The sequence below is a fragment of the Coturnix japonica genome, chromosome 6, assembly GCF_054131305.1.
Source record: "Coturnix japonica strain WE chromosome 6, WE-NBRP24, whole genome shotgun sequence".
Taxonomy (NCBI): Eukaryota; Metazoa; Chordata; class Aves; order Galliformes; family Phasianidae; genus Coturnix; species Coturnix japonica.
Window position 1 is genome coordinate 31,531,764 of NC_140668.1, and position 22,976 is coordinate 31,554,739.

The 22,976-nt window shown below is 40.1% G+C and overlaps 1 protein-coding gene across 2 annotated transcripts in view; it reads right to left on the reverse strand.

The window, feature by feature from the left end:
* Positions 1-22,714, reverse strand: part of PEPD (peptidase D) — a 111,814-nt gene extending 89,100 nt beyond the window's left edge. The window contains exons 1-6 of one of the 2 annotated variants that reach the window (XM_015873941.2): positions 22,683-22,714; positions 18,889-19,072; positions 17,495-17,622; positions 6,649-6,712; positions 4,034-4,081; positions 2,349-2,410 (exon numbers count right to left, since the gene is read on the reverse strand). In XM_015873941.2, the coding sequence (XP_015729427.2) occupies positions 2,349-2,410; positions 4,034-4,081; positions 6,649-6,712; positions 17,495-17,622; positions 18,889-19,072; positions 22,683-22,696 (500 nt within the window). In that variant the 5' untranslated portion in view covers positions 22,697-22,714. Of the gene's footprint in view, positions 1-2,348; positions 2,411-4,033; positions 4,082-6,648; positions 6,713-17,494; positions 17,623-18,888; positions 19,073-19,277; positions 19,343-22,682 lie in introns of those variants that run through there. The other variant, XM_085551108.1, reaches the window with a different exon arrangement.
* Between the last annotated feature and the right edge of the window lie 262 nt (positions 22,715-22,976).

Consider the following 22,976-nt stretch of genomic DNA (forward strand, 5'->3'; position numbering starts at 1 on the left):
GCTCACTGCTGTCAGTTTGGAAAACTAATCAGACACAGCGAAAGGCTGTTAGAGCAAAACAAAGCAGTGCTGGGGTCATGGAGAGGAGGCAGGAGCTCATGAGCAGAACTGCAGTTCTCTCTCACACCTGAAGAGCAGACTGATATATTGTCAAGAATGAAACAAGATCTTAGGGCTCAGGAACACAGCATCAGTTTATACTTGGGAGAGAATCTGATCTACTGTACATAGCTTTCTCAAAGAAGCCCATGATAAACAACTGAACTGTCTCAATTTTGCTTAGCTTGCAGGTCCTGTGTGAGTGGCCACAAGACCACAAAGTTATGATTGCTGGACATTTAAAGCTAGTGACTCAAATGATGTTTGTTTTAATGAGGAACAAGGCAGCTAAACAAGCCATGCTCTAAAAGTCACTGGTTAAACAGTACGCTCAAGGAGAAGAGCACATCACCACTAACCACAGCACACAAATACTGATGTATTTGTATATACATAATTAATTCATGCAGTTTCTGCAGGAATTTCTACATAAAATAATTCTACCTTATCTTCTAAGCAAGTTTATATCCTGCTAAACAATAATCAACTTACTCTTAAAAACCATGGACTGCCCTAATGCTAAGAGGATCGTGCAGAGCAATCCAATTCTATGTTTCACTGCAATCTGCAAATTGACAATACCTGATGATGAGATACATGGTCTGAAGGAAGAAAACAAATGACATTTTGCTATTGTTGCAATTTAATATGCATTAATGCTCCCATTTAATCAACACAGAACTAAGAAATATTACAGTGAGTGGCATGTTCAAATTGATTTCATACTCAGTTGTCCTTCAACATGCATGATAACTTCATTAGTTTAAAAAAATGTTAGAAATCCACAGCTCCTGTATATTGAGACTTTCTGTCAGTTTACAGAACGTGCCTACGGTGACAAAACTAAAACATTTATATATGTTAAAACTGTCTTTAATATGGATAGTCTTTTTTATAATGGTTCACCTCAACACATAAAAACAAAGTGGCCTTGGCTCAGCGTTCAGTTGGTCTTCACCACCTGAAGCAAGCACATGCACACTTCTTACTTAAAAATATGTGTGCGTGTAAATAGTTACTTCTAGGGTTATCAAGTGTTTATATTTCACATGGAGGTTTCTCAAATAAAACTGAAGGCATCTCTCCACATCAATTCTGGAGTCTATCTGAACATGGAGAGGATAAGATAAATGAGTATCTACTTGATCAAAGCAACAGAAAAGAAAGAGCAGCAAATATTAATTCAAAATGTGTTCTGAAATAGTTCAGATTTTACTGATTGGGCAGCAGAAAATACTTAAATGCCTGCCAGCAGGGTCCTGAAAAATCCTCACAATCATAAAGTTTCCATTTAGTTTGTGGAGGGGAACACAAAGTAATTATGAGATCAGATTTCAGTCCACGTGACACAGAGAAAACACCACTTGAGGAGAACACACGCTATCTGACTACACAAATGACTGCTCAGAACTGTAATACATTCTGTGCTCTGTGATTATTGGAGCAGAAATAACATGCTGTGGAAAGAGGTGGCTGGAGAAAGATACAGCACAGTGACAGTGAGTCAAGGACTACAAGAAAGGCCACCTACTCAACATCTCAGCACATGGGCTCCTTTTAGCAGGTCCTTCAATGAGAGGTTTGTTTCTTTTTTTTTTGCCATGTGCTTGGGATACAATGGAAAATGATTTCATCTTAGGACACTGAAACAAAAAAACCTGTTGCCTTTCCTTCAAAATCAAGGGCACCATCCTCGCCTCCCAGAGCAGCCTGCAATGCATTTTTATTAACAGCCTTTTCAAAATACCTCAGGTAGAAGGACAGGAGCTCCACTAGTAGCCAAGCTTCATAAAAATACAGTATCAAGGGACACAAAAAGGACATGCCAAAGCAGAAAGGTGATACTCTATTTTGCACATGCTGTAACTTTTCTGTACGTAGCAGAACTCCTAATTCTGGTGATGATTCTTAAGGAAGTTGATAAAAAAAAGTGGCTGCTCATAAAAATCCCTGTTTCTGAAATCTGAAAATCAAGTATTCCATCTCTAAAGATGGGAATAAACATCACAGAACGGGTCTGTGTTGTTGTATTTACTTAGGACAAAAGCCAAGGAAGGAAAACATCATCTCAATTCCAAAAGAGATCTCTAACCTCTCTCCCCTCCCCCAGCTATATGCCAAATCATTAGAAGCATGTGAAAAGTTTGATCTGCCATTCAGCATCCAGCCATTAGGAAAAACATCATTTAATGTGAAATAGAAGATGAGTTCAACATAACCATGAAACAACATACAAAAAATTCACTTACTGGCTAATTCCCTCAAACGAAGCCTCTTTGGAGATACTTCCACTATCAGTGTTAACACCACGCTGGAAGGGTAAAAAAAATAAAATGACCATGATTGTGAGCTACATACAAGTATTTAAAAGTCAGATCATACAGGGAGCCTAACAGTGGTAAATCTAGGAAAATGTATATTGTTACCTGAATCACCTTTACAACAAAGGGAAAAAAAAAAGGCAGCTTGATTGTTAAAATGAAGACCAATATAAGAAATTATCCATTTCAAAGGAGACCAGCATATAACTTGGGCTAGGATACGCTGCTTAGGAAAATGGTAGGGTTGGCCCTCTGGTTCCCTTCAGTTTTGAAAGGAGCTGAGAGACCTATATAATAACAAGGGGCAAGAGAATAACAACAAACCAAGGTTTCTTTTAAAGTAATTTAATTTTAAAAGAAACAATTCCGCAACGCCTTGGCAATGCTCGCCATTTAAATCAGCATCCTGCTGTCCCCCTACAGTTTTCCATTCAAGCAAGTAGCATAAGCATGAGGATTTTGGCTGCTACACAGCAGATGAACACTTCTGACATTCATATGGGAAACCCTGTGGAGCAGTATTACAGTTCTGTATTTAGAATGAAGCCACAGGAGGAGCGGACCAAGCTGCCCTTCAGCCAACATTAAGAGAAGCGCTCTTTCCTTCTCTGTAAGTTTCGTCATAGCAGTTGGGAGGAATGTGAAAGCATCACAGCCCTGTTCTCTCAGCCAAAAATTCTGTTAGAATTCCCAATTGCAATGGACCACTCAGAGAGAGACAACTAATGAACAACCTGATGTGCGGAAACGAACATAAAATATGCCCTTTTTCAGTCATCTCTCTGAAACAACATAAAAGAAAGCTATTGATCGTTTCATCTTTTTAATATTTATATTAACAATGAAAGAAAGACTGAAGATCATATTTAGGACCAAAATACAATGGATAAAGAAATGAGATCCCATGCTACGTGACCGTGTAAGGAGGAATATTTTGTAAGACTTGTCTTGCAACTATCATGGGAAAACAAAAAACTCAGGAGCTGCCACTGCATTTGCTGTAAGGGAAAGCTTAACATCAGCAAATCATTTCTTACATAGACTGGAGACAACAAATCAGATACTATTAACAGTGAGAGATCGGTCTACAAAAAATCTGTCAGGAAAAGAAGCTGGGAAAGAGGTGCAGGGAAGAAGCAGCTTACAGGCTTTACCTCTGCTTGTTGATCCTGCTTCCAAAAGCAAGCAGCAGCTGGCAGGCATTCAATCACATCCTCCTTGCAGAACTTGTTTTCACTAACCCATCCCATGGAGAATCCTCTGAACGTTTAAAGAATTCTCACAGAAAAGCCCAACATGGCCAGAGCAGTAATAGAAAAACAGAGTTCAGAGTCATTCTATAAAGGCTGGATAGCAAGGCCCACAGTGGACAAGCTTGTCAAATTTTGCCAGAACACGGACAAAGCTTTCCAGAGTACAGGCTGGAAAGTTGCAAATCAAAAAACATAAGGTCATGGTAGAGCCAGAATAGTTTAAAATGAACAGACGGCATCAAATTTCACAGGATAAGGAGGAAAAGATATAGAGGGAATGACAGAGAAAAGGAATCCTTAACAATGTGATCCACTTGTTGAAGGTAATTGGTAGTTACTCTTCAGAACACTATTACTCACCAAAGTAAGCAGCACGGAAGGTTTCTTTGAAGCCAAGACACTGGATATCTAAAAACAAGTTTGGGATTGGTGTCATTTCTTATTTTTCTCCCTCATAATCACACTGTATTTCATCAATACAGACTAAACGATTAGAAAACATAAAACTGTTCTGCTGCTTTTCATACATTGTACCAATATAAAACACCCACAATAAGAGCCAGTAGATGACAAAATATTTAGGCAGCAGACACTATTTATGCTCCTGGTGCCCTTCAAATAGTTACTATCTCAAGATTAAGTCATTATTTGGAAGACAGAGGAAATATTAGCAGAAACGGTGTAACTTGACACAGAAATAGGGACTAACAGGATACTCCATATCCTCAATGCAATACTGCATATAAAACACATACATTAATACAATCATGTTAAAATGCACTAAAATCAGTATGTACTCTTCTGAAACGTTCTTCTGAGTCATTTTCTAGTGACACACGCTTCTAATAGGTTCACTCAGCATTTTGCAAGCATTTATAAACTTAGACTAAAATGTCTTTCCCTTACACAGGATTAGATTAATGGCTTTAATTTCTCAACTCTGCTCCATCTGATGCCACCAACACATGAACTGAAACAAAAACATCAAATCATTACCCTCTCAAGAAAATTATTCCAATCAGAAAATAACTCAATTGCATTCAATTAGTATTCTTTCTCCTTCAGTATTCCCTACTGCACCATCAGCAACACAAAAACTGGTCTCTTCAAAGTAAGTATTAAAGTTTAGGTTTGTTTCCAAGACAAGTCAACTTTGTTAACAGTCTTATCTTCCTAAATGTCCAAGAAGCAATGAGGAATGTGCAGTATTCACGAGGTAACTAACTTGGCCGTGCACAAAAAGATGAGATGTGAAATACTGTATAGCAGTATTTGATCTGCAGATGTGCAGATATCTCCACTGTTTGCTGTTCTGCTATTTTTGAAATCAATATATGTTCAGTATAAATTAAAATTATTTGATCTTAACGATTTTTGTTCTTAGAATATCTGTATTTTTAAACATCTTGTCTTTTGGTTGCAACTATGTTTAAATAGAAATAAAAATGGAAAAGTACAGCGATAAGATTTAAAAAAGTAAAACAAAAACCATTTCCTGCCCTAATCCTCTGAGAATAAAATCCTTGGTGTTGTAAAGAACCGGGCTTCCAAAGCTGCCGCAGAAAGGTGGGCACTGAATTACACATCTCTTGAGGCAATGAACAGATGACAGAATTCCATACAGCACAGTTCTACCAACTTTAGAATGGCTTAACAGCATACCAATCATAGTAATAAAATAAAGCATATTGCAGTGACATATAAAAATAACATTTCCATATTTTATTTCTTTTCAAAATGAAATGTGAGGATTACACACTTACACAGATGGGTTATTTGTTGACATAAAATCATCCTCTGAAAACGCCCCTAGTGTTCTGATGGTGGAAAATCATTTCCTTCGCAAATCAGGCAAAAGCAAGACAGAACCTTAGGTAGCTAAACAGTTAAACTGCAGGCTTCAGCTGCTTCTAACTTCTAACCAGGTGAAAAAAGGCCCATGAGCTACTAACTTACCTGTCCACCTAATGAGTTATTTTTCTCATCAATGTGCTAAGTATTTGTTGATGGAAAACAACTAAAGTGACCCAAAATAAATGTTGTGCATGTGGGATTGTTTGCTTTCAACATGCATTTTCCACATGCCATTTTCACTGTATGGCAGGAGTGTCTACACTACATGCGACTCCAACTCGCAACACAAAGAAACTTCTCCACCTCAACTTCAAACTTCACTGAATAACTGGACTCATTGTGAAAATGAAAAGAAGCATCCCCACAGCTGATTAGGGCAGAATTTTGTGTCTTGTGAGTTACAGTTAAGTGTTCTGAAGGGACAGAAATATCAGATTCTTTTTTTTCAAGCTGTACTCCATGAAAATTAATCACAGAGCTTGGCAGGAATACTGTCCTCATCCTGCTGAGCCTTCCTACCAAAAAAAGGTAAAACAAAACCAAAAAAAACTACAACACAAAAGATGCCTGGCCAGGCTCTTAAGTATATAAACAGCTGCTAAATAATAAGATGAGAAATCTGATTAAGAAAGTTTCACTTGCATTTAAAATTAAGAATACAGCCGTTTATTCAAATATTAGAATGATTCAACATAAATTAAGAGCAAAACTGGCAGCCGTTCCTCATAGCTCTTCGGAGGCTCTCAGAGCTAGGACACACGATCTCACTGACAGCAATCTCCTTCAAATCTTCAAGGCATTGAAAAAAGGCGTATTTAGCAAATGTTTCTGTTGGTAAGGATACAGACTGACAGTTTGCATGAAGCCCACAACGTGTTTGTGAGACAGACTTGTGATTAAAATCATGCAGTTCAGCCCAAACTGGCAGCCCCTTCTTCCCCTTTTTAGTTTAAAAATGTGTTAATGCTTTGTAAGAACGAAGGACAATTCCCAGCAATTTAAAACAAAAAGTACAAAACTTAAACTTAAAAAAAAAAGTACAAACCTACACCCTCACCAAGTCAGGAGACACCCAGCAAAATCAATGCCACGTATTAACTCTGTATTCACAGACAACTCACCTCATTGACATAGTGGACTTCATCCACAGCATACTTTTTCTTGAAGTGTTCAGGGGGGTGAATCCTTTGGGAAACAAGAGAAAGAAACATTTGGATTTAATTTTGCTATTACATTTAATAGTTCAAGGCTACAGACCAAAAGAAAAAAAAAAAAGCCCTCTACTGTCACAACAGTAGAAGCAGATATAAGGGATATTTCAGTATTCTTATCCTTTTCTCAATTTCTCAAAGAAGTAGATTGCAGATAAATTTGCCACAGCTATAAAATCACTGTGCTTTAGCCCTGTCCATGCTTGATAGGCACAGCCACCTCCTCCTTAAGTAAATGTTGTGGTCTTTCCTCCCCCCCATCCCCCCATCCACCTTTTCACTCCATGTAGGACAGCTTTGTTAGAAGAGCTTTACAATGACATTTGTTTACAATCTTCCAACCCAGCAGATGGTGAAAGGATGCTGAAATAGCAACGGGCCAGCCTGCCTTGTGTTATATTTGAAGAACGAACAAAACATTCACCTTCTGCTCTGGTGCCTGACAACTGCAGGAGCCTCATCCCTGCTGCAAGCCCACCAACAAGAGCACGAGGCAGCCTGAGGGCCACCAGGAAGAGTTTTGCAGCCTTTCTGCCCCAGGACCTGAGCTGCAGGCATGTGTGACTTTAACATCCCAGAAACATCATGAACAGATTTAGCACTTTCTATTTTTGTTCTCTTTTACAGTTCCAACCCATTCATCTGGTATCAGAAGGATCCCAACTGTAAAACCACCTAATTTACAGCCAATTTACAGTACTATGTGTTCTATAAAGAAAGACTTCTGAAGTGCTATTTGCAATTACCTGTGAAGTCAGAATCTGAGAACTGTTTCTTGTCAGTCGGGTATTAGTTAAAAGTATGCCCACAGAGGTGTTAGATTTTATTCACTTCATTTAATGCTGTTTATGTAAGAATAAGTCTCACTACCACGATGCCAATAATAAAACTTCTGTCTTCTTCACCAAATGTTTTAAAACTCCTTTTCTTAGTTTGTTGCCTCCTCTAATTACATGCTCTATGGTCAACTACTACTAGTTTATTTCTTTGCTTATGTTTAATACTAAAACACTACTGACCCCATTCCAGCTGTAATCCCTCCAATGTCTCTTATGAGCAGTATCATTATTTCAAGGAACACAAATAGCTCATCATCCTTTCAAGGCTGAGAATCTTTTCTGTATTTTGAGACAAAGAAAACAACAGCTTCCCACACTGCTCTGAACATCTGTTTATCTGACCAGGACACCCTTCAGGTACCGATGACTCCACTGCACCTAATGACACACAACCAAGTTTCCCAGATATGAACTTCCTCGCTGGTTTTCTTGCTGCCTCAAAGCAGAAGCCAGCAAACTTTTAGTACAAACCACTGTGATTTCTCAGTTCCTCTCTGAAGCACTCAAGGCTCTGCCTCACTTCTCTCTTCACCCATTTAGCACCTCTGACTAGATGGTAAAACAAATTCACATACACTTCCCACAGACCACCATCCTCCGCTCGTCCCATGGGAGCTGCAATGCTTCAGCAATGAAGTCACATCTCCCCATGGATTACTGGGAAGATTTCTGCTAAGAGCCACCTTTTGCAGAGCTAGACAGGCAGAATGAAGAAATGCACATGGAAGACTGTGTTTTAAGTAAAAAAACATTCTGCACTGTCACACAGAAAAGCAGGGAAGAAGGCAAAACAAGCTTGGGGAGAAAGGGGATCAATGACAATCCTCATTGAACCTTTTCTGCATTCTGTTTCATCCCATGTGCTGCTTTCTGTCCCAACACTGTGACACCTCACTATCTCTTCCACACAGTTTAGTTCCTAAAACCTCCTCCACTCCTTCCTTCCTGTACAGAGCTTGAGCTGCACATGGGCACACTGTGTTCAAAGGCAATTCCTACCAGTGCGACTGTAATGATAAGCAACATGTTGGTTCCCAGCTGGGTGGGCATCTCAGAGAAGTCCTTATGCACCACCCATCACATCACAGTAAAAATGAACCGGTGCAGCTTCTTAGCAACGTTTAGTATTCATTTTACACACAATTTAAATGTATAATAGGTTTAAGTTTATCATTGACCACCACTGTTACAGGGGATTACAACTCCTGCAGAACGGTCATTGACCTCATGAAAAGTAAGAGGTTATATTCAATTTTGATAATTTCAAGTACATTTGATGCTTTACAAAGATTACAAGTGCTTGCCTCTACAAATGACTTTCAGGCAGGTAGAATGAGTTAATTTGTTACAATTTTTCCATTTGGTTTTGTCTTCTGTAACACTGCTATGGGCTGCCACTCTCAAAATTCTGATTAATCACTGCAGAGGCTACAAGTAAAAACTCTACAGCAAATCATAAATTAATTAGAAGGAATTACCCAAGTGGAAGATGCAATCCCAAATATCGCTGCATTATGTATTTCACTGCCTATTAAAAAAATTAACTTCTGTAACTTGATGTGAACTGAAGCAATAGCCTCGTTTTTGCAGAATTCTGGGGGAAAAAATGTGTAAAAGCATTAATATCTACTGCAAATTTTAAATTCCAGCCAGCAAATACTCATATTTGTTACAAATCTCAATAGCTGGCCTCCAGAACAGCAGAAATCACCATTTCACATCATCATGGAAATAAGCAGCTCCAAACCTCAAGCACACCGTGCCCACATACCTGCCACACAAGGAGCCACCCAAAGATTCAGCTTCTCACAGCCTGGGACAGTCAGAAAGCAGGAATCACTTCAGTGCAGACTTGAAGTTTATTCCAAACTTTGCCATTTGGTTCAGCTGCATTCACAGCAGTACGGAACATGGCTCAGGTTAGATATCAGGAGGAAGTTTTTCACACAGAGGGTGGTGATGCACTGAACAGGTTGCCTGAGGAGGCTGTGGATGCCCCATCCCTGGAGGCTTTCAAGGCCAGGCTGGATGTGGCTCTGCACAGCCTGGTCTTGTGTCTGGAGACCCTGCATATAGCAGGGGGGTTGAAACGAGATGATCCTTATGGTCCTTTTCAACCCAGGCCATTCTATGATTCAAACACCAACATGCTCAAACAGTCACCAGCAAATCACGTCAGCGCGGGCTGAGCTGCCAGCGTGACAGACCGCAGTGTTATGGCTGGCTCCCTTTCAACACAATCCTTTGGAAAGAAACACTGACTCCTCTGTTTATCCATCAGTAAGATAAACAGGTCTGACAGCTTATCTATAAATAAAAACAGAATATATATTTTTAACCTTTTATATCTTTGGACATAATCCAAACCTCAAGTTTTTAGTAATGTTTTCTTAACCACGCTGTCCTTCCAGCCAATAAAAACTTGGTCATGTTGTCCAAAACTGTTTTTACGGCTGTTGTTCATTACAGTGCACAATAATTCGTAACAGCAAATGTTAAGACTCTACACATTTGACATTACTGCTAGGATTCCAATGACTGGAGCACGAGCCTACTAACAGCAACACGATAAAAGAGATTGAGTTTTCAGATCTGCCTGCAGAAGAGTGGTATGAATGAGATGGATCTACATCACAAATGTCAAACAAAAAACTGTGAGTAGAATTTATAATGGCTGATAACTGTTCCTGAAAGAAAGGCACATAAAGCAACCGCTAAGAGATTTGTGACTTAATACATTCACGTATCCTCTCTTTCACATCTAAAATATTCTTCCAGACGACATTCAATAGACAACAACATTTTCTTACCAATTGCTTTCTATTCAGATTCTTTGCAAGCTTCTAGGACAGATTTTCAGTGCTTTTCTACAGCAGATTGGGTCCAAAAAGAAATTCAGATTATTCTGAAGTGACTCAATTTAACATCTCATCATTTCAGTTGGAATTCTAAATCAAGACTGTATCTCTTTGCAGAGTAGGGTAAGAGATTAAGAACACTTCTTTCCATGATGAATAATACGCTCATTGCAAAAAAGGTGAGAAATTCTAGCTGGGGACAACTTCAAAATGTTTTCTATTATGAAATTGGAATGCAAAGGAATTTTTACTTGTAACTATCCAAGTTTGTTTTTCTAAAAATACTAAGCTTGTTCTATCACATTTAGTGCATAACACTTATTACAGTCTCCAAGGATTGTGCTTTTGGGGCTTTTTTTCCCCCCCCTCCTTTGTATTAAGGTTGTAAGCAAATGTATGGTGTATAAACCAATACAGAATCTGGCACAGATGGGTACAGCAACCAGGATAGGCTGACACAAATACTGGATTCTTTCAGTTCTACACAGTCCACTGAATTGAAAGGTCTACACCAAGTTCACAATACTGTCTTAATGCCACGGCTATTTTCATATACCTTACATTTCCTATGAGACCACAAGCAACTCACAGACTATAAAAGCCAGGAGAGATCAGAACAAGTACACTTTTGATTTCAGTTTGATTTCGAGAAGCTTTGATTTTCAGGCATCTGGCACTGTTATATATCCTGCTGTTAGATTGTGCCAGAGTGATCTCTGCTCCCTACTTCCATTCTTACAACAGGCTAGAGAGCCCTTTTAAAACACCCAGATAAAAACATTACCTTTAAGACCAATTCAACTTTCTCCAGGATTTACTAGTGGAAGAGAAAACAGTTAATTACCACGGCTTTGTGATTCTGCATTTATTTTTCATTTTCCTCAGAGCCAGAACTGAACATTTGTGTAAGTAACACTGCAGAAATGGCAGCTGCACCATTTCTATCCACTAGCAGTTGTCTGAATAACAACTGCCAGCTTTGCTTCATCTCCCATTTTGTATTAATCCCTTGCCCAACACATTGTCACCTTACCCACTCAGAATCATTCAGAGCTTCCTAGTTGTTCTCTTCTTCAGCTTGTCTAAGCCAGCAGATACATGAGAACCATCAGTGCACTGCAAAAGTGTTAAAAGCTATATGCTTATTTTACATGCTTACATTACAAAAATTGCTTCTACCTTTCTATCACAGAATGACCCGGGTTAGAAGGGACCTCAAGGATCATGTAGTTCCAACCCCCCTGCCTAGCAGGGCCACCAAACATACACATTTACTATACCTATCTGCTTTACATCTACATAAGTTATAATGCAAATTTAATATAAAGATATATTATATTAATATTACAGAATTTCTTACTTTTCACAACTGGCATCGTCTTTGTTCTGAAGCTATTCTGAAAGAACAGCATCTTACTGCACCATCACATCACAAATGAAAGCAACAGATGTACACTACAGTTGGTTCCACTGCAAGAGAAAGATTCTAGTGTCCATAATCATTGCAAGGATCTCTTAGCATCTCAGAGGGGAAGTCAGTACACACTGACACAAAGCAACATAAGCCAGACTAAGACAATTTCTCAGTCCTTACTACAAACAAAGTAAAAGGAAGTGAAAGTTTCAAGAAGACTCCAAAAAAAAGGTTAAGATAAATAGAAATTCATCAGCAAACCAAGTAACAGTAAAGGAGGAAAAGGAAAACAAAAGCAACGTTTTCATGCTGTCAGAATTTCAACAGATCCCCTCCTCATTATAATATCATCACATTAACAGATGGCAAAACATTAACCAAACAAGGGGGTGTCAAGAACTGCTAGAAAGAACAACACAGGAGGCTCTGCAAGATACAAGCAGATGTCCCTGACTTGGTCCAAAAAAATGCAATCACCTCTACATGCCAATGGAATTCCTCTGTTGCAAATGAGGAGACAAAAAGACATGAAGCAAGGTATGAATCAGAGCAGTAGTGACGGGCTGGCTGGTATTGCAGGCAGCCTTCAGTGTGTGCTCTGACAACCCGAATGTTAGTTCCTTCCCACGTTTACCTAGATTTCAGTTTTATGCTTTGAAATACAGACGTATCTGCATACATGCAACCTTCTTGTCCTTGCTCCCTTTGATATCATACAGAGCAAGATGAATTTTGAAAAAAGCAGAATTTAAAAGAAATTAACAAAGCATTCTGATACCTCCCTGCAACAGTGCCAAGGCCAAGGATTTCACACTTGGAGCTCCAGCACACTGCACAGGAAAAGAGGGACACAGCAAATAAAACACAACCTTCCTTTTTTCCACTCACATTTAGCTCTTATGACACATTAATATTCATCACACTTCCCCCTTTCTTACTTTACCAAACAGTTGGCTTGTTTGGTTGGTTTTTTTTTCCACTCTCTGTACCTTTTTCCTGACAAAGTTCAACAGAGATGATGCTCTTCCAGAGTTCTGCCTCAAAGACAGAGTGGGTTCGTACACAGACACATTGAAGCTGGTAGCACATATAAACCATACAGACCATTAACAGCAACAGCTGAGAACAACACAATTTAAGAAGTGCAAGAATAGAGGCAGCACTGTAGATATTTTAACTGAGGTTGGTTTTGTGTTTTTTTCTTTTTTGTTTCCTCCTCAAATCCTGGCCTAGAAGCCAAGAGCTCCATGCTCAAACAGAGCTGCTGCACAGCAGAAGATGCAGTGGAGGTGCGGAGCCTTGTTGGAGCACGGCTGCACATTCCCCAGGGGGCATTTCTTTTCCTGCAGCTTACCTCACTGCCAGCAGTGTCTGAAACCTTGGGAGAAAAGCATATGGTTTGCCTGATCAAAAGAGAACTTCAATTCTCTGATATCTCAAAATGTTATCACGACTTTATACCACTGAACCTGATACTCCTGCTGGTGCATTAATGAAATACAAAAGAAGAGATGCATGCTGAGGGTTACCAACATTTTCCCTCTTACCGCTGGCATGAGAAGTGCATAGACAAGACTTAACTCACTCATGTCAAGGCTTAAAGCCACATCTAAAAATCTCCAATACAGTGTTTTTAAGCAGATTTACTTAGGGCTTGTTCTATTTCTCACTATACCTAAATGAAAAAGAAGACAAAGAAGCAATTTAACAAATACCAAATCACTATTTTGTGCATCCAGTCAAAGGTGCACCCTGATCAAGACTGATCAATGGACTGATTTAAATTCCTATTACTTTTTTAAAGGACTCTCAGCAAAATATACAAATAAAGTCAGACATTCACAAAGCAAAGCTTTGTAGAAATAATTACTGAAGTAAAAGTGCTAAAAACAGAGCACATTTATCCAGGACTAACAAGGCTTGTAGAGAACTGAACACTGAAACAATGGCTACACTGATAATTTGAGAAGTCAGTGCACTGGAGCAGCACTATTTAGAGAAAAACAATCATCAGTGAAGTGGCAAGCACAAAACAGACACTAATTACTCTGTAGAAGTAATTTTTTATCCACAGAGAAATACCGTAATAAATGAACAGGAGGTGAGAAATGGAAATCACTGCACTATGGAGAGAAATAGAATCATGGAAAAAGGCAGCATGGGGAATAACACAAGTCAGGCTCGTCAGTCAAAAGCAGGCAGCTTTATTGCACAGAGTTCTACGAGGACTGAAAGGTAAAGCAACAGATGTACTACCTGAATTACAGCAAAGTATTTGATAAAAATCTCTCTGAAGGCTCTTACACTCCAAAATCAACTCAGATTGGCTTTGGCAGGAACACTACAATCTGACCTGAGACCCAAAGACTATTTATATTAAAAGCCTGAAATGTCTAAACCCAAATAAATAGATAAATAAAAAGATGAGCTGGGAAACCCTCCAACTACAGCACTGAAAAGTATTGTATCAGTTCAGACTGAAGTTCTCAATAAACAGAAACAGCCTGCAAGTCGTCATTAGTGGGATACCACAAAGGCTGAAATCGGTTGCAACAGGATTCGGAAGCAGGACTGAATGTGTTCATGAGATCCACAGATGGCATCTGCAGGTGGCAACAAACCCTGCAGATAAATTGCAATTGCTGGTTGGTACAAAGAGGGAATAAAATGATCTAGAGGGATTTTTAATTTTTTTTATTTTTTTTTAACTGCAAAATAAAAATTTATTTATTAAAGTGGGTAATGAAAAGGGATAAATGGTGGGGAATGATCAAAATTGACAGACACAGAAAATGAAAACATCACATATATTTTAATTTAGAGAAAAAAAAATGGCATGAAAAAAAAGCATCCAGGGTTGATTTGGATTATAATTTACTTACTAAATGACAACAAAGTTTGAGAAACATCTTCATGGAGTTACTGGGGAAATATTAACTTTGGTAAAGCCTTTCATTGTGCTTCATTGCAACCCCAAAGCACGTTGCCAAGGTTCAATTTCTCATATACAGGGAGATTCCAATCAACTTTATGGAAAAATACGCTTACAACCAATGCAATGTTAGATTAATGTTGTCATACTTATCAATCAGCCAGCAGGGCTTCAAAGAAAACACGGGAAACTACATATAAACATGGCTCTGTTCCACATAATATGTATTTCTAAAGTTTGAGCATGAAGGTGTTAAATATTTTTTGTTTTCCATAAAAAATATTCTTTACATGGCAGAGCAATTAAGTTACTTTGGCATCCACTCCACATAAAGCAGCTGCTGTACAGTATGTTTTACTTTATAAAATATCTTTAATCAGCACACTGACTAGTTCTGTCATTTATAATTAAGGAGGTAAATGGCAGGTGCAGCATTAATTAGTGAAACTGAAGTCTCTGTGCGAGACATGCAGTGATACCAGCTTAATGCTTCCGAGGAATCCAAACAACTGCTAACAGAAGTCCCACAGTGTTAGTGCTGGTTACCCTCAGCACTGCACCAGGAGCGCTGGCAGAGTGCAGCCCAGAGGTGCCATTGCTGCTTCTGCCCACACCAACGCTGTGCTGGTGTGAGTTCTCAGACACCATATCAGCATACAAAGCTGTCCTTAGCTGGTAAAAACTAAAGCAACTGATGAGGCTAAAATAATTCCGCAGCTCATGGTTTCACCTGTAAACTATAATTCGTCTCGCATCCAACCAAATGTTCCCACTGGCACTCTGCTGTTTTTGGCCAAACTAACATTGCAATTTGAAAGAAGCTCCTCTTTTACATTATCCAGTGGCAAAAAGATTCACCTTTCTGACTGTCACAGTACCTCAGTGATGTCTTTGAACACAGCCCAAAGGTATGTCCTTCAGAAGTGAAAACACAAGGGTACTCCACACGATACATTCAGTAATACAGCACCAGTAACACAGCACCTTGTGTGCTCATGTGAAGAAAATCCATGTATTTCTGCCTAAACTCAAGGAGCAGATTTCCGCAACTGTCTAAAACAGAACACAATGCAAGCATCAGACAAACCAACCCTACCCTGTGTTAGAATAAAGCTGCAGGCCCCACTAAAATAGCATCCCTACCAATATCACACACGTCATTGCACAGGTCCATGCTTCATTGATGTAAACTGAATGTTTCTTCAACAGGCACACAGTACCTTCCACACGCACAGGAAAAGCACTTCTAAGGCAAGCAGCGGAGATAAACAGAGGATGGAAGGCAAACATTGTTTCTCCAGTGCTACTTTTGACTTAGAACTGATTCTTCTGGGAAGGAACACAACCCCACGCTGTGTGCAGCACTCCCTGCCAACTAACTTCTGAAGCAGAACCGCTTCTGCCTCACAGGTGAGTTATTCATACATCCCCCTTCTGACAAGCAGGAAAAGTACATGGCCACGGCTGACCAAGGGAAAATGAAATCCGAACAGAGGGATGCAGGAAAGGCAAAGAAGAATTTAAAACACTAAGGTGCTGGAAAAAAGATAATTACATTCCATAAGAAATGATACAGTAATGATAAATCGTTTTTACCCAGACTAATAATTCTGTAAATGAATCAATAATGAGTGCAGTGCAACAAATAAAAAAGACCAGGAGCAACGCTACATCATTTAGAAATACAAAATAACATGGTTGAATGTCAGTAATATTTTTAAGAGCACCTTAAAAGAAAGCAAAAGAACCTACGAGGAGGAAAAGGCTTTGTCTGTAAATGTGAATAACCCCCACTAGGGAACAGAGCTTAGAGCACAGGTGGGAGTTGAACAGAACTCACCCTCCCATCCAGGTGCAGCTTTCAGCTGAAGTATTTCAGGGAGCAGTATTTGCATTTTAAAATGATCATAAACAATGTAAGTTCCAAGGTAGCTCTAAGGCAGTGATATTCACAGAAACTCTCTGAGAAGACAGCAGCCATGCCCTGCCATATGGTCTAACGCAGTTCAGCATATGGTAATGGTTGCAATTGTTTTCCTCTTCCCAAAATTAGCATTAAAATATAATCGATAGCTTCAATTATAAGAAATCTGAGCTTAAAATATTAAATTAGAAGTAATCCAATATTCTGAGTCCATGCAGATGCACACATGAAATTCCAGTTGGTTAGACAGTATAAATGCAATTAAGATTGAGAAAGGAAATTAACATATACATAAATTAATTCTTTCACTACTACAGCACTGGGCAACATTTACTACACAGGTAGAAAAATAGATGTTTAAAAAAATCACATTCCCCAGTCAGTTTGTTCATCAAAAAAAGAAAAATTCAGAGTCAAAATGCCAAAGAACCTGAATCATCTCCTCCCATTCAAAAAGCCTCATTAACTAACAAAGCAGCTTAAATAGCCTACTTTATTAAGTAATTTCTTCTGTCTTAAGAGAAAACTTACACACTTCTCTATGGTTCAGCTTCCTTCCATGGGTACCATGAGATTTGTGGGCTGCAATTCCACATGTATTCTCTCCTGAACATTGGTGGATCATTTGACTTCATATGATCAATGCCAAAAGGATCACATTTTGTATCACTGCATAGACTTATCACTACAGTTAACACCATGTGATTAAAACCAGATAGCATTTCAGCTCCACAAATAGTTGCATTAAATACATAGACACATCTTAACACAGTTAAAAATATGCCTTACTTTCCCATCCAAACTGCATAACTTTCAGGGAGCAGAGGAACAAAAAGCATGGATCTTCCAGTATCAACATCTACTGTTCCAAAGCAGCCTGCTTCGGTTACTCCAAAAGTCCAGTGAAAGTAAGATTCCTAGGTTAAGACAAAATATGCTCTTAGTAAAAAACCCTTGCTTCTACAAACTCAAAAAATACATTATAGTACATAGCAAACTGTACTTCACACATCTTAAGGGAGATCTATTTTACTTCTGGAGCAAAAGGAAGTGGTTTAGGTTTAAAGTTTCTCAGGCTAATTAGTTTTAGGTTTTAATAAATCTCTCTGTTGGCAAGTGGAAACAAACAGAGATGAATAAGCTACTATAAGAAATACACAACAGTTAACCCGGCACAATAAAACACCATCTTCCAGTCTAGGCCTAGAGAATTTAGTATTGGGAAGAAATAATCATGTCACCAGGCAAAATCAGAGTGCAGACCCACTGGGTTGTAATGATGGAATACTGAAGACACAATATCTCTGAGAGAAGAAGGAAGCCTCAATAGGAACAGCCCTCAGCCAAGAGTTATTTCAAAAGCAATCAAACAACAAAATGCCAAACAATACAGAGATGAATCTGGATGAAGACAGGCATACACTCTACTACACTGAAACATGCATCTCCTCTAAAAGCAGTCTAGTAGTGCATTAAGATGCATGCTGGATTAGAACTAGGTGGTTTTGTTTCTTTAAAACATCAACTGCTAAAATTAGTAAAACAAAAAGAATCAGTACTGCTGCAACCATGCAAAGCACACAGCTCTACAGTGCTATGTATCACCAGAGCATTGTGAGGGCAACTTTCCCAAAGACGGTGTTCAGTGTGACATTAATGCATTAAGTTTTCTCTGACAGAAGAACACACACCTATTCAGGGAAGAGTCTGATTAGAGAAGATGTGTAAACTCTGAGATACACCCTGGTACGTGGAATAAACTATTTGCAAAATAGTGAGCACACACTGAGTACACTTTTCTATGAATTAATTCAGTTTAGAGCATTGTAACACATTTCAGTAGAGAAAGATTGGGGGGGGTTGTTGTTGTTTTCTGTGACAGACAAGACAAAAAAAAAGGAAGATATATTCATTTACTGCCCTTCATATCATGTTAAACAGCGTTAGGCAGTAGGGTGTGGAACAGGCTTAAGCCCCTCTATGTCAAATAAGGAGCCCACATAGCAAAGCCTTGAGAAAGAGTGACTAAGATGGAGGGGCAACATTATAAAGCAGCCTAATTCAGAGAGCCAAAGCAATGCAAACATCTGAGATAGGGAAGAACAATGAAACAGAGTTTAAAAATTCATGCAGTTCAAGAGGCAGCTTCTTAATTTGATTTGAAGCTTTAATTCAGCTCTCACCTGGCGAAACACAATACCAGTATCAGTGCAGTATCTCTGGGTTTCCTCTCCGCCCTGAAGCAGAACGACTGAATTCTTCTGGACATCCTTATTCTGTCGCAGGCGATCACACAGTCGTCTTCTATTCAACGCAAAGAGTGCTACAGGCACTTTCAAGGTCTCATTCCCCAGCCAAAAAGAAGGTCTAGAAAAGATATACACATATATTTTTTAAAAAATTGAAAGTTAAAGGAAGGCAGAGTAGTCAGCACAATTCAAACACCTTGCACTTGATGCTTTAATTCAACCTTCTTTTCTCTACTAAACTCAACAAACAAGATTCTATGTGCCCAAGGGGAAGAGATGCTGTACACAACCAATGCCTCTAGCTACAAGCAGACATCATTCACAATGAAACCTTGGAGCTTCTGCAACAGTGTAGCACATTACATTCGTCCATGTGCGGTAACACAAAAAGCATGCAGAAAGTGATGACAGCACAGTCCAGCTGAGTAAGGGCAAAAGAGAAGGAAAGAAGGCAAGTCCTGCGTTACTGAAAACAGAAGTGAAAGGCCACACTGTCCTGCAAAGTGTCACTGTGACCTTCTGGGAAGTGCTGAAGTAGCAAAAAGAGATCAGAGAAAAGATCAGTGGGCATAGAGTGAGTACTCCATGCTTGGATACTGTCTGAGTTCCTGCTGCACGTACATTACTCTTGCACACACAGAAGCAGCTTCACAAGAGGCTGAGCTGACAAGGCCAACACACAGCAGCCACCTCCTGTACTCGGTTACACACCACTCAGGCAGCACAAGCACTGCAAGACATTTCTACAGGACTGTACTCAACAGAAGCTCCCTCCAGAGAATGCAGCTTAGAGGTAATGAGCTTTTATGCTAAAATAAGGTTATTAACAAATTCTAATGCTTAAAATATTACAGAAAGATACTGCAGATTCAGTCCCATTTGCTATAGTTCCACGCTCACATTCTGGAGTATAACTACAGACGCACTGTGGACTTGGTGTGGGGCCTTCAGATGAGAAGAATCTAAGGGTATTCCCCTCTTACTTCCCTTAATTTTTAACATACCAAAGTTCTACTTCAGAGCTCCAATAAGACAGATCAATGCCATTTTATCAATACACCTACAATGAAGTCCAGCACGCTTCTTTCAGCTTATTGAAGCTATTCTTCTGAATGGCTGATGAGCCTTTTTTTAATCAGATATACTTCCAGCTGAGATGACAGAAAGCTACAATTAAACTGTTACTGTGCTAAAATGACAGGAATGAACCACCAACGGGCTTAACCTTGGAGAAGCAGAGCTCCACACCTTAATTATTATATAGTTTTCATAGGCAATCTGGAAAGTAACCTTTCATTTACTGCTGCATAAAATAATCTCCTGAAAGTCTTTATCAGCATCAGAAAAGTAAACCCTGTAATTTCGTACTGTGCACACAGCATAAAAGAGCTAATAAAATATTTTATTTTACTTGTTTATAGCTACTTGATTTAACAGCACAAGTCATTTTAGAAGGTGAAAGATTGCTCTTACTAAACAAGTTTTCATATGGTCTGCCCAGGACAGCAGCTGATGGCGCACAAAACCCAAGTGCTTATCTGTGTTACTTCCCACACGCCCCCAATAACCCAGCAGTATGGCAGCAATGATTCCAAGGGCTGCAGATTACCTATTGTAGAACATTATCATAGTGTGGAAGCACAGCATAAGCTTTCATTTTGGAGTACGGCGGCCTCTAGGAAAATAAAGCACATTCAAACAACTCTAGCAAACACTACTTAAAGTTTTAAATCAGAAACCAGACCTTCAACAAATTAAGAGCAGGACGTGTTGGGTGCAAAGTGGCAGTTCAGCAATTTGGCACTACAGAAGAAGCTGAAAAGCTGTTACCAAGGAAGATCATCCCTTGAGGATCTTCATGCTCACATTATTGCATGTATAAAGGAAAAGGGAGCACATAATCAGATACCCTTACACCACAGGTCACTCTTAGATCTTGGTGTGCTAATAAGAAAACAAAGCCAAGAAAAAAGAGGTTTTAGCACGACCTTTGCTGGTAGCTCTTCTGCTGCACTTAAAACTTTTGACAAACAAAAGGAGACTGAAGGAGAAGTAACAACATCAGGCAAGACTTCTTTGGTGATCTCCTGAACCACTTCAGAGCGTCTTTTATTGCATCCTAAAACTTGAGCTGAAATGCATTGTAACTTAAAATGACATATCTGCAATTTTTAGTTAACCTCATCGCAAAACTATGTTCATCCTCATACATATATAACAGAGCCTACCCTCCCTGCTTGAATTTGATGCCACAATGTTAATCATTTGATCCTATTCAGTTGGTTAAGATTTGCACATTTTTTCCATAGGCACAGCCTTGTTCTCTATGTTAAGAGGGCAACAATCACAACAGCTTCATGTGCCAGACCCAATGCCTCATCTGCAGGAAGTGGTAGGGCTTGCAAATCAAGCTCAGCTCCCTGGGTGCTCTGTTCATACGTGAATTAATGCTCTGGCCTGACCACACACAATACGCCGGGTAGGGTTAATATATAATTGCCTTGCACATGTGTAAAATACAATTACATCAACAAAAAACTCTGTGAATTTGCCACCTAACAATAAGACTAAAACTTCCTTCCCTATAGAATCATAGAATGGTCTGGGTTGAAAAGGACCACAAGGATCATCTCATTTCAACCCTCCCCCCATGTGCAGGGTCACCAACCACCAGACCACGCCCAGAGCCACATCCAGCCTGGCCTTGAAAGCCTCCAGGGATGGGGCATCCACAGCCTCCTTGGGCAACCTGTTCAGTGCATCACCACCCTCTGGGTGAAAAACTTCCCCCTAATATCTAACCTAAACTCCTGTCTCAGTTTAAAACCATTCCCCCTTGTCCTATCACTGCTTTGTGGAATACGCATCTTTGAACCTGTGCAACCTTCTGTAACTACTCAATAGTCAGGGCTCCCTGCACCTGCAGTTCAGCTCCCTTGTTTTTGCCAGCCTACCCCAGAACCATACCTCAGTCTGGTATAAGCCCTGCACAGCAGCTGCCACACACCATTTATGACCACTTAGCCAAAAGACCACCTAAGACCTCTTTTATTTTACTATACTGGAAGTAATAGGTAGCTAAGGACATCAAGGTACACCTGTTTCTTTAAAGGATGCTTCTTTTTTTGCTTGGAACTGTTGGCTTTAAAGGCTTATTTCAGAAAGGTGTTTTTTATTATTTTCAGAGGGATTCTATTTCATTACTCTATGATCCATTTCATGCTTTGGTTTTGTTTTGATGTAACCACCAGAACACTCTGGTAGCCAGGAATTCCATCCTCTCTCCCTTTCCAGAACAAAACCCAAGGCCTGCCACATTCTGCTGAGATCACAAAGCCAGGATCCAGTTCTCAGTGAAGAAATCACTACTTTTCCAGCAACTGTCATTTATTTAACTGGGCCTTATTTGTACGCCTTGAACAACAGACAGAATCACTAACAGCAGCCTGAGTCCCAGCCACTAACGGCTGCCACACACCAGGGGCAGGTGAACCCACCGCGGTACCACGAACCCCTCCCCAGCCGAACCCCCTCCCCAGCTCTCCCTCGGCGGTGACTTCATGGAGCGGCTCGCCCTCAGCGCACGGGGCCCGGCCTCCCACAGCTCGGGGCGGGAGCCGGCCCTGCCCGAGCCGCCCGGCGAGGAACACCCCGAACCCCGCGGGTCCCTCCTGCGCCGGCACAGCGAGGCCGGGCCGCTCTACCCTCGGCCGAGGAGCGATGCTTACCCCGCCGCAGCCATGTTGCCTCGCCGGACTTCGGCTGTCACATGACGGCGGGGCCGGGCGGGATCTGAGCGGGGCGGTGCCGTGAAGAGGCGGAAACTACAACATGAACATCTAATTAATCTCCTACAAACCGCTGCCATGCGCTTCTCCAGTCCCGGGGCACCGAGCCCACCCCCCTACGAGGGGCCGTGGTGCCCACATTGACCACTAGACTGGAGGAGAAAGACGCAGCTACTCCTGCACAGCTGGCTCTGAAGTGGAGCCTGAAAGCTGCAGAGCAATCAAAGGGAAAGA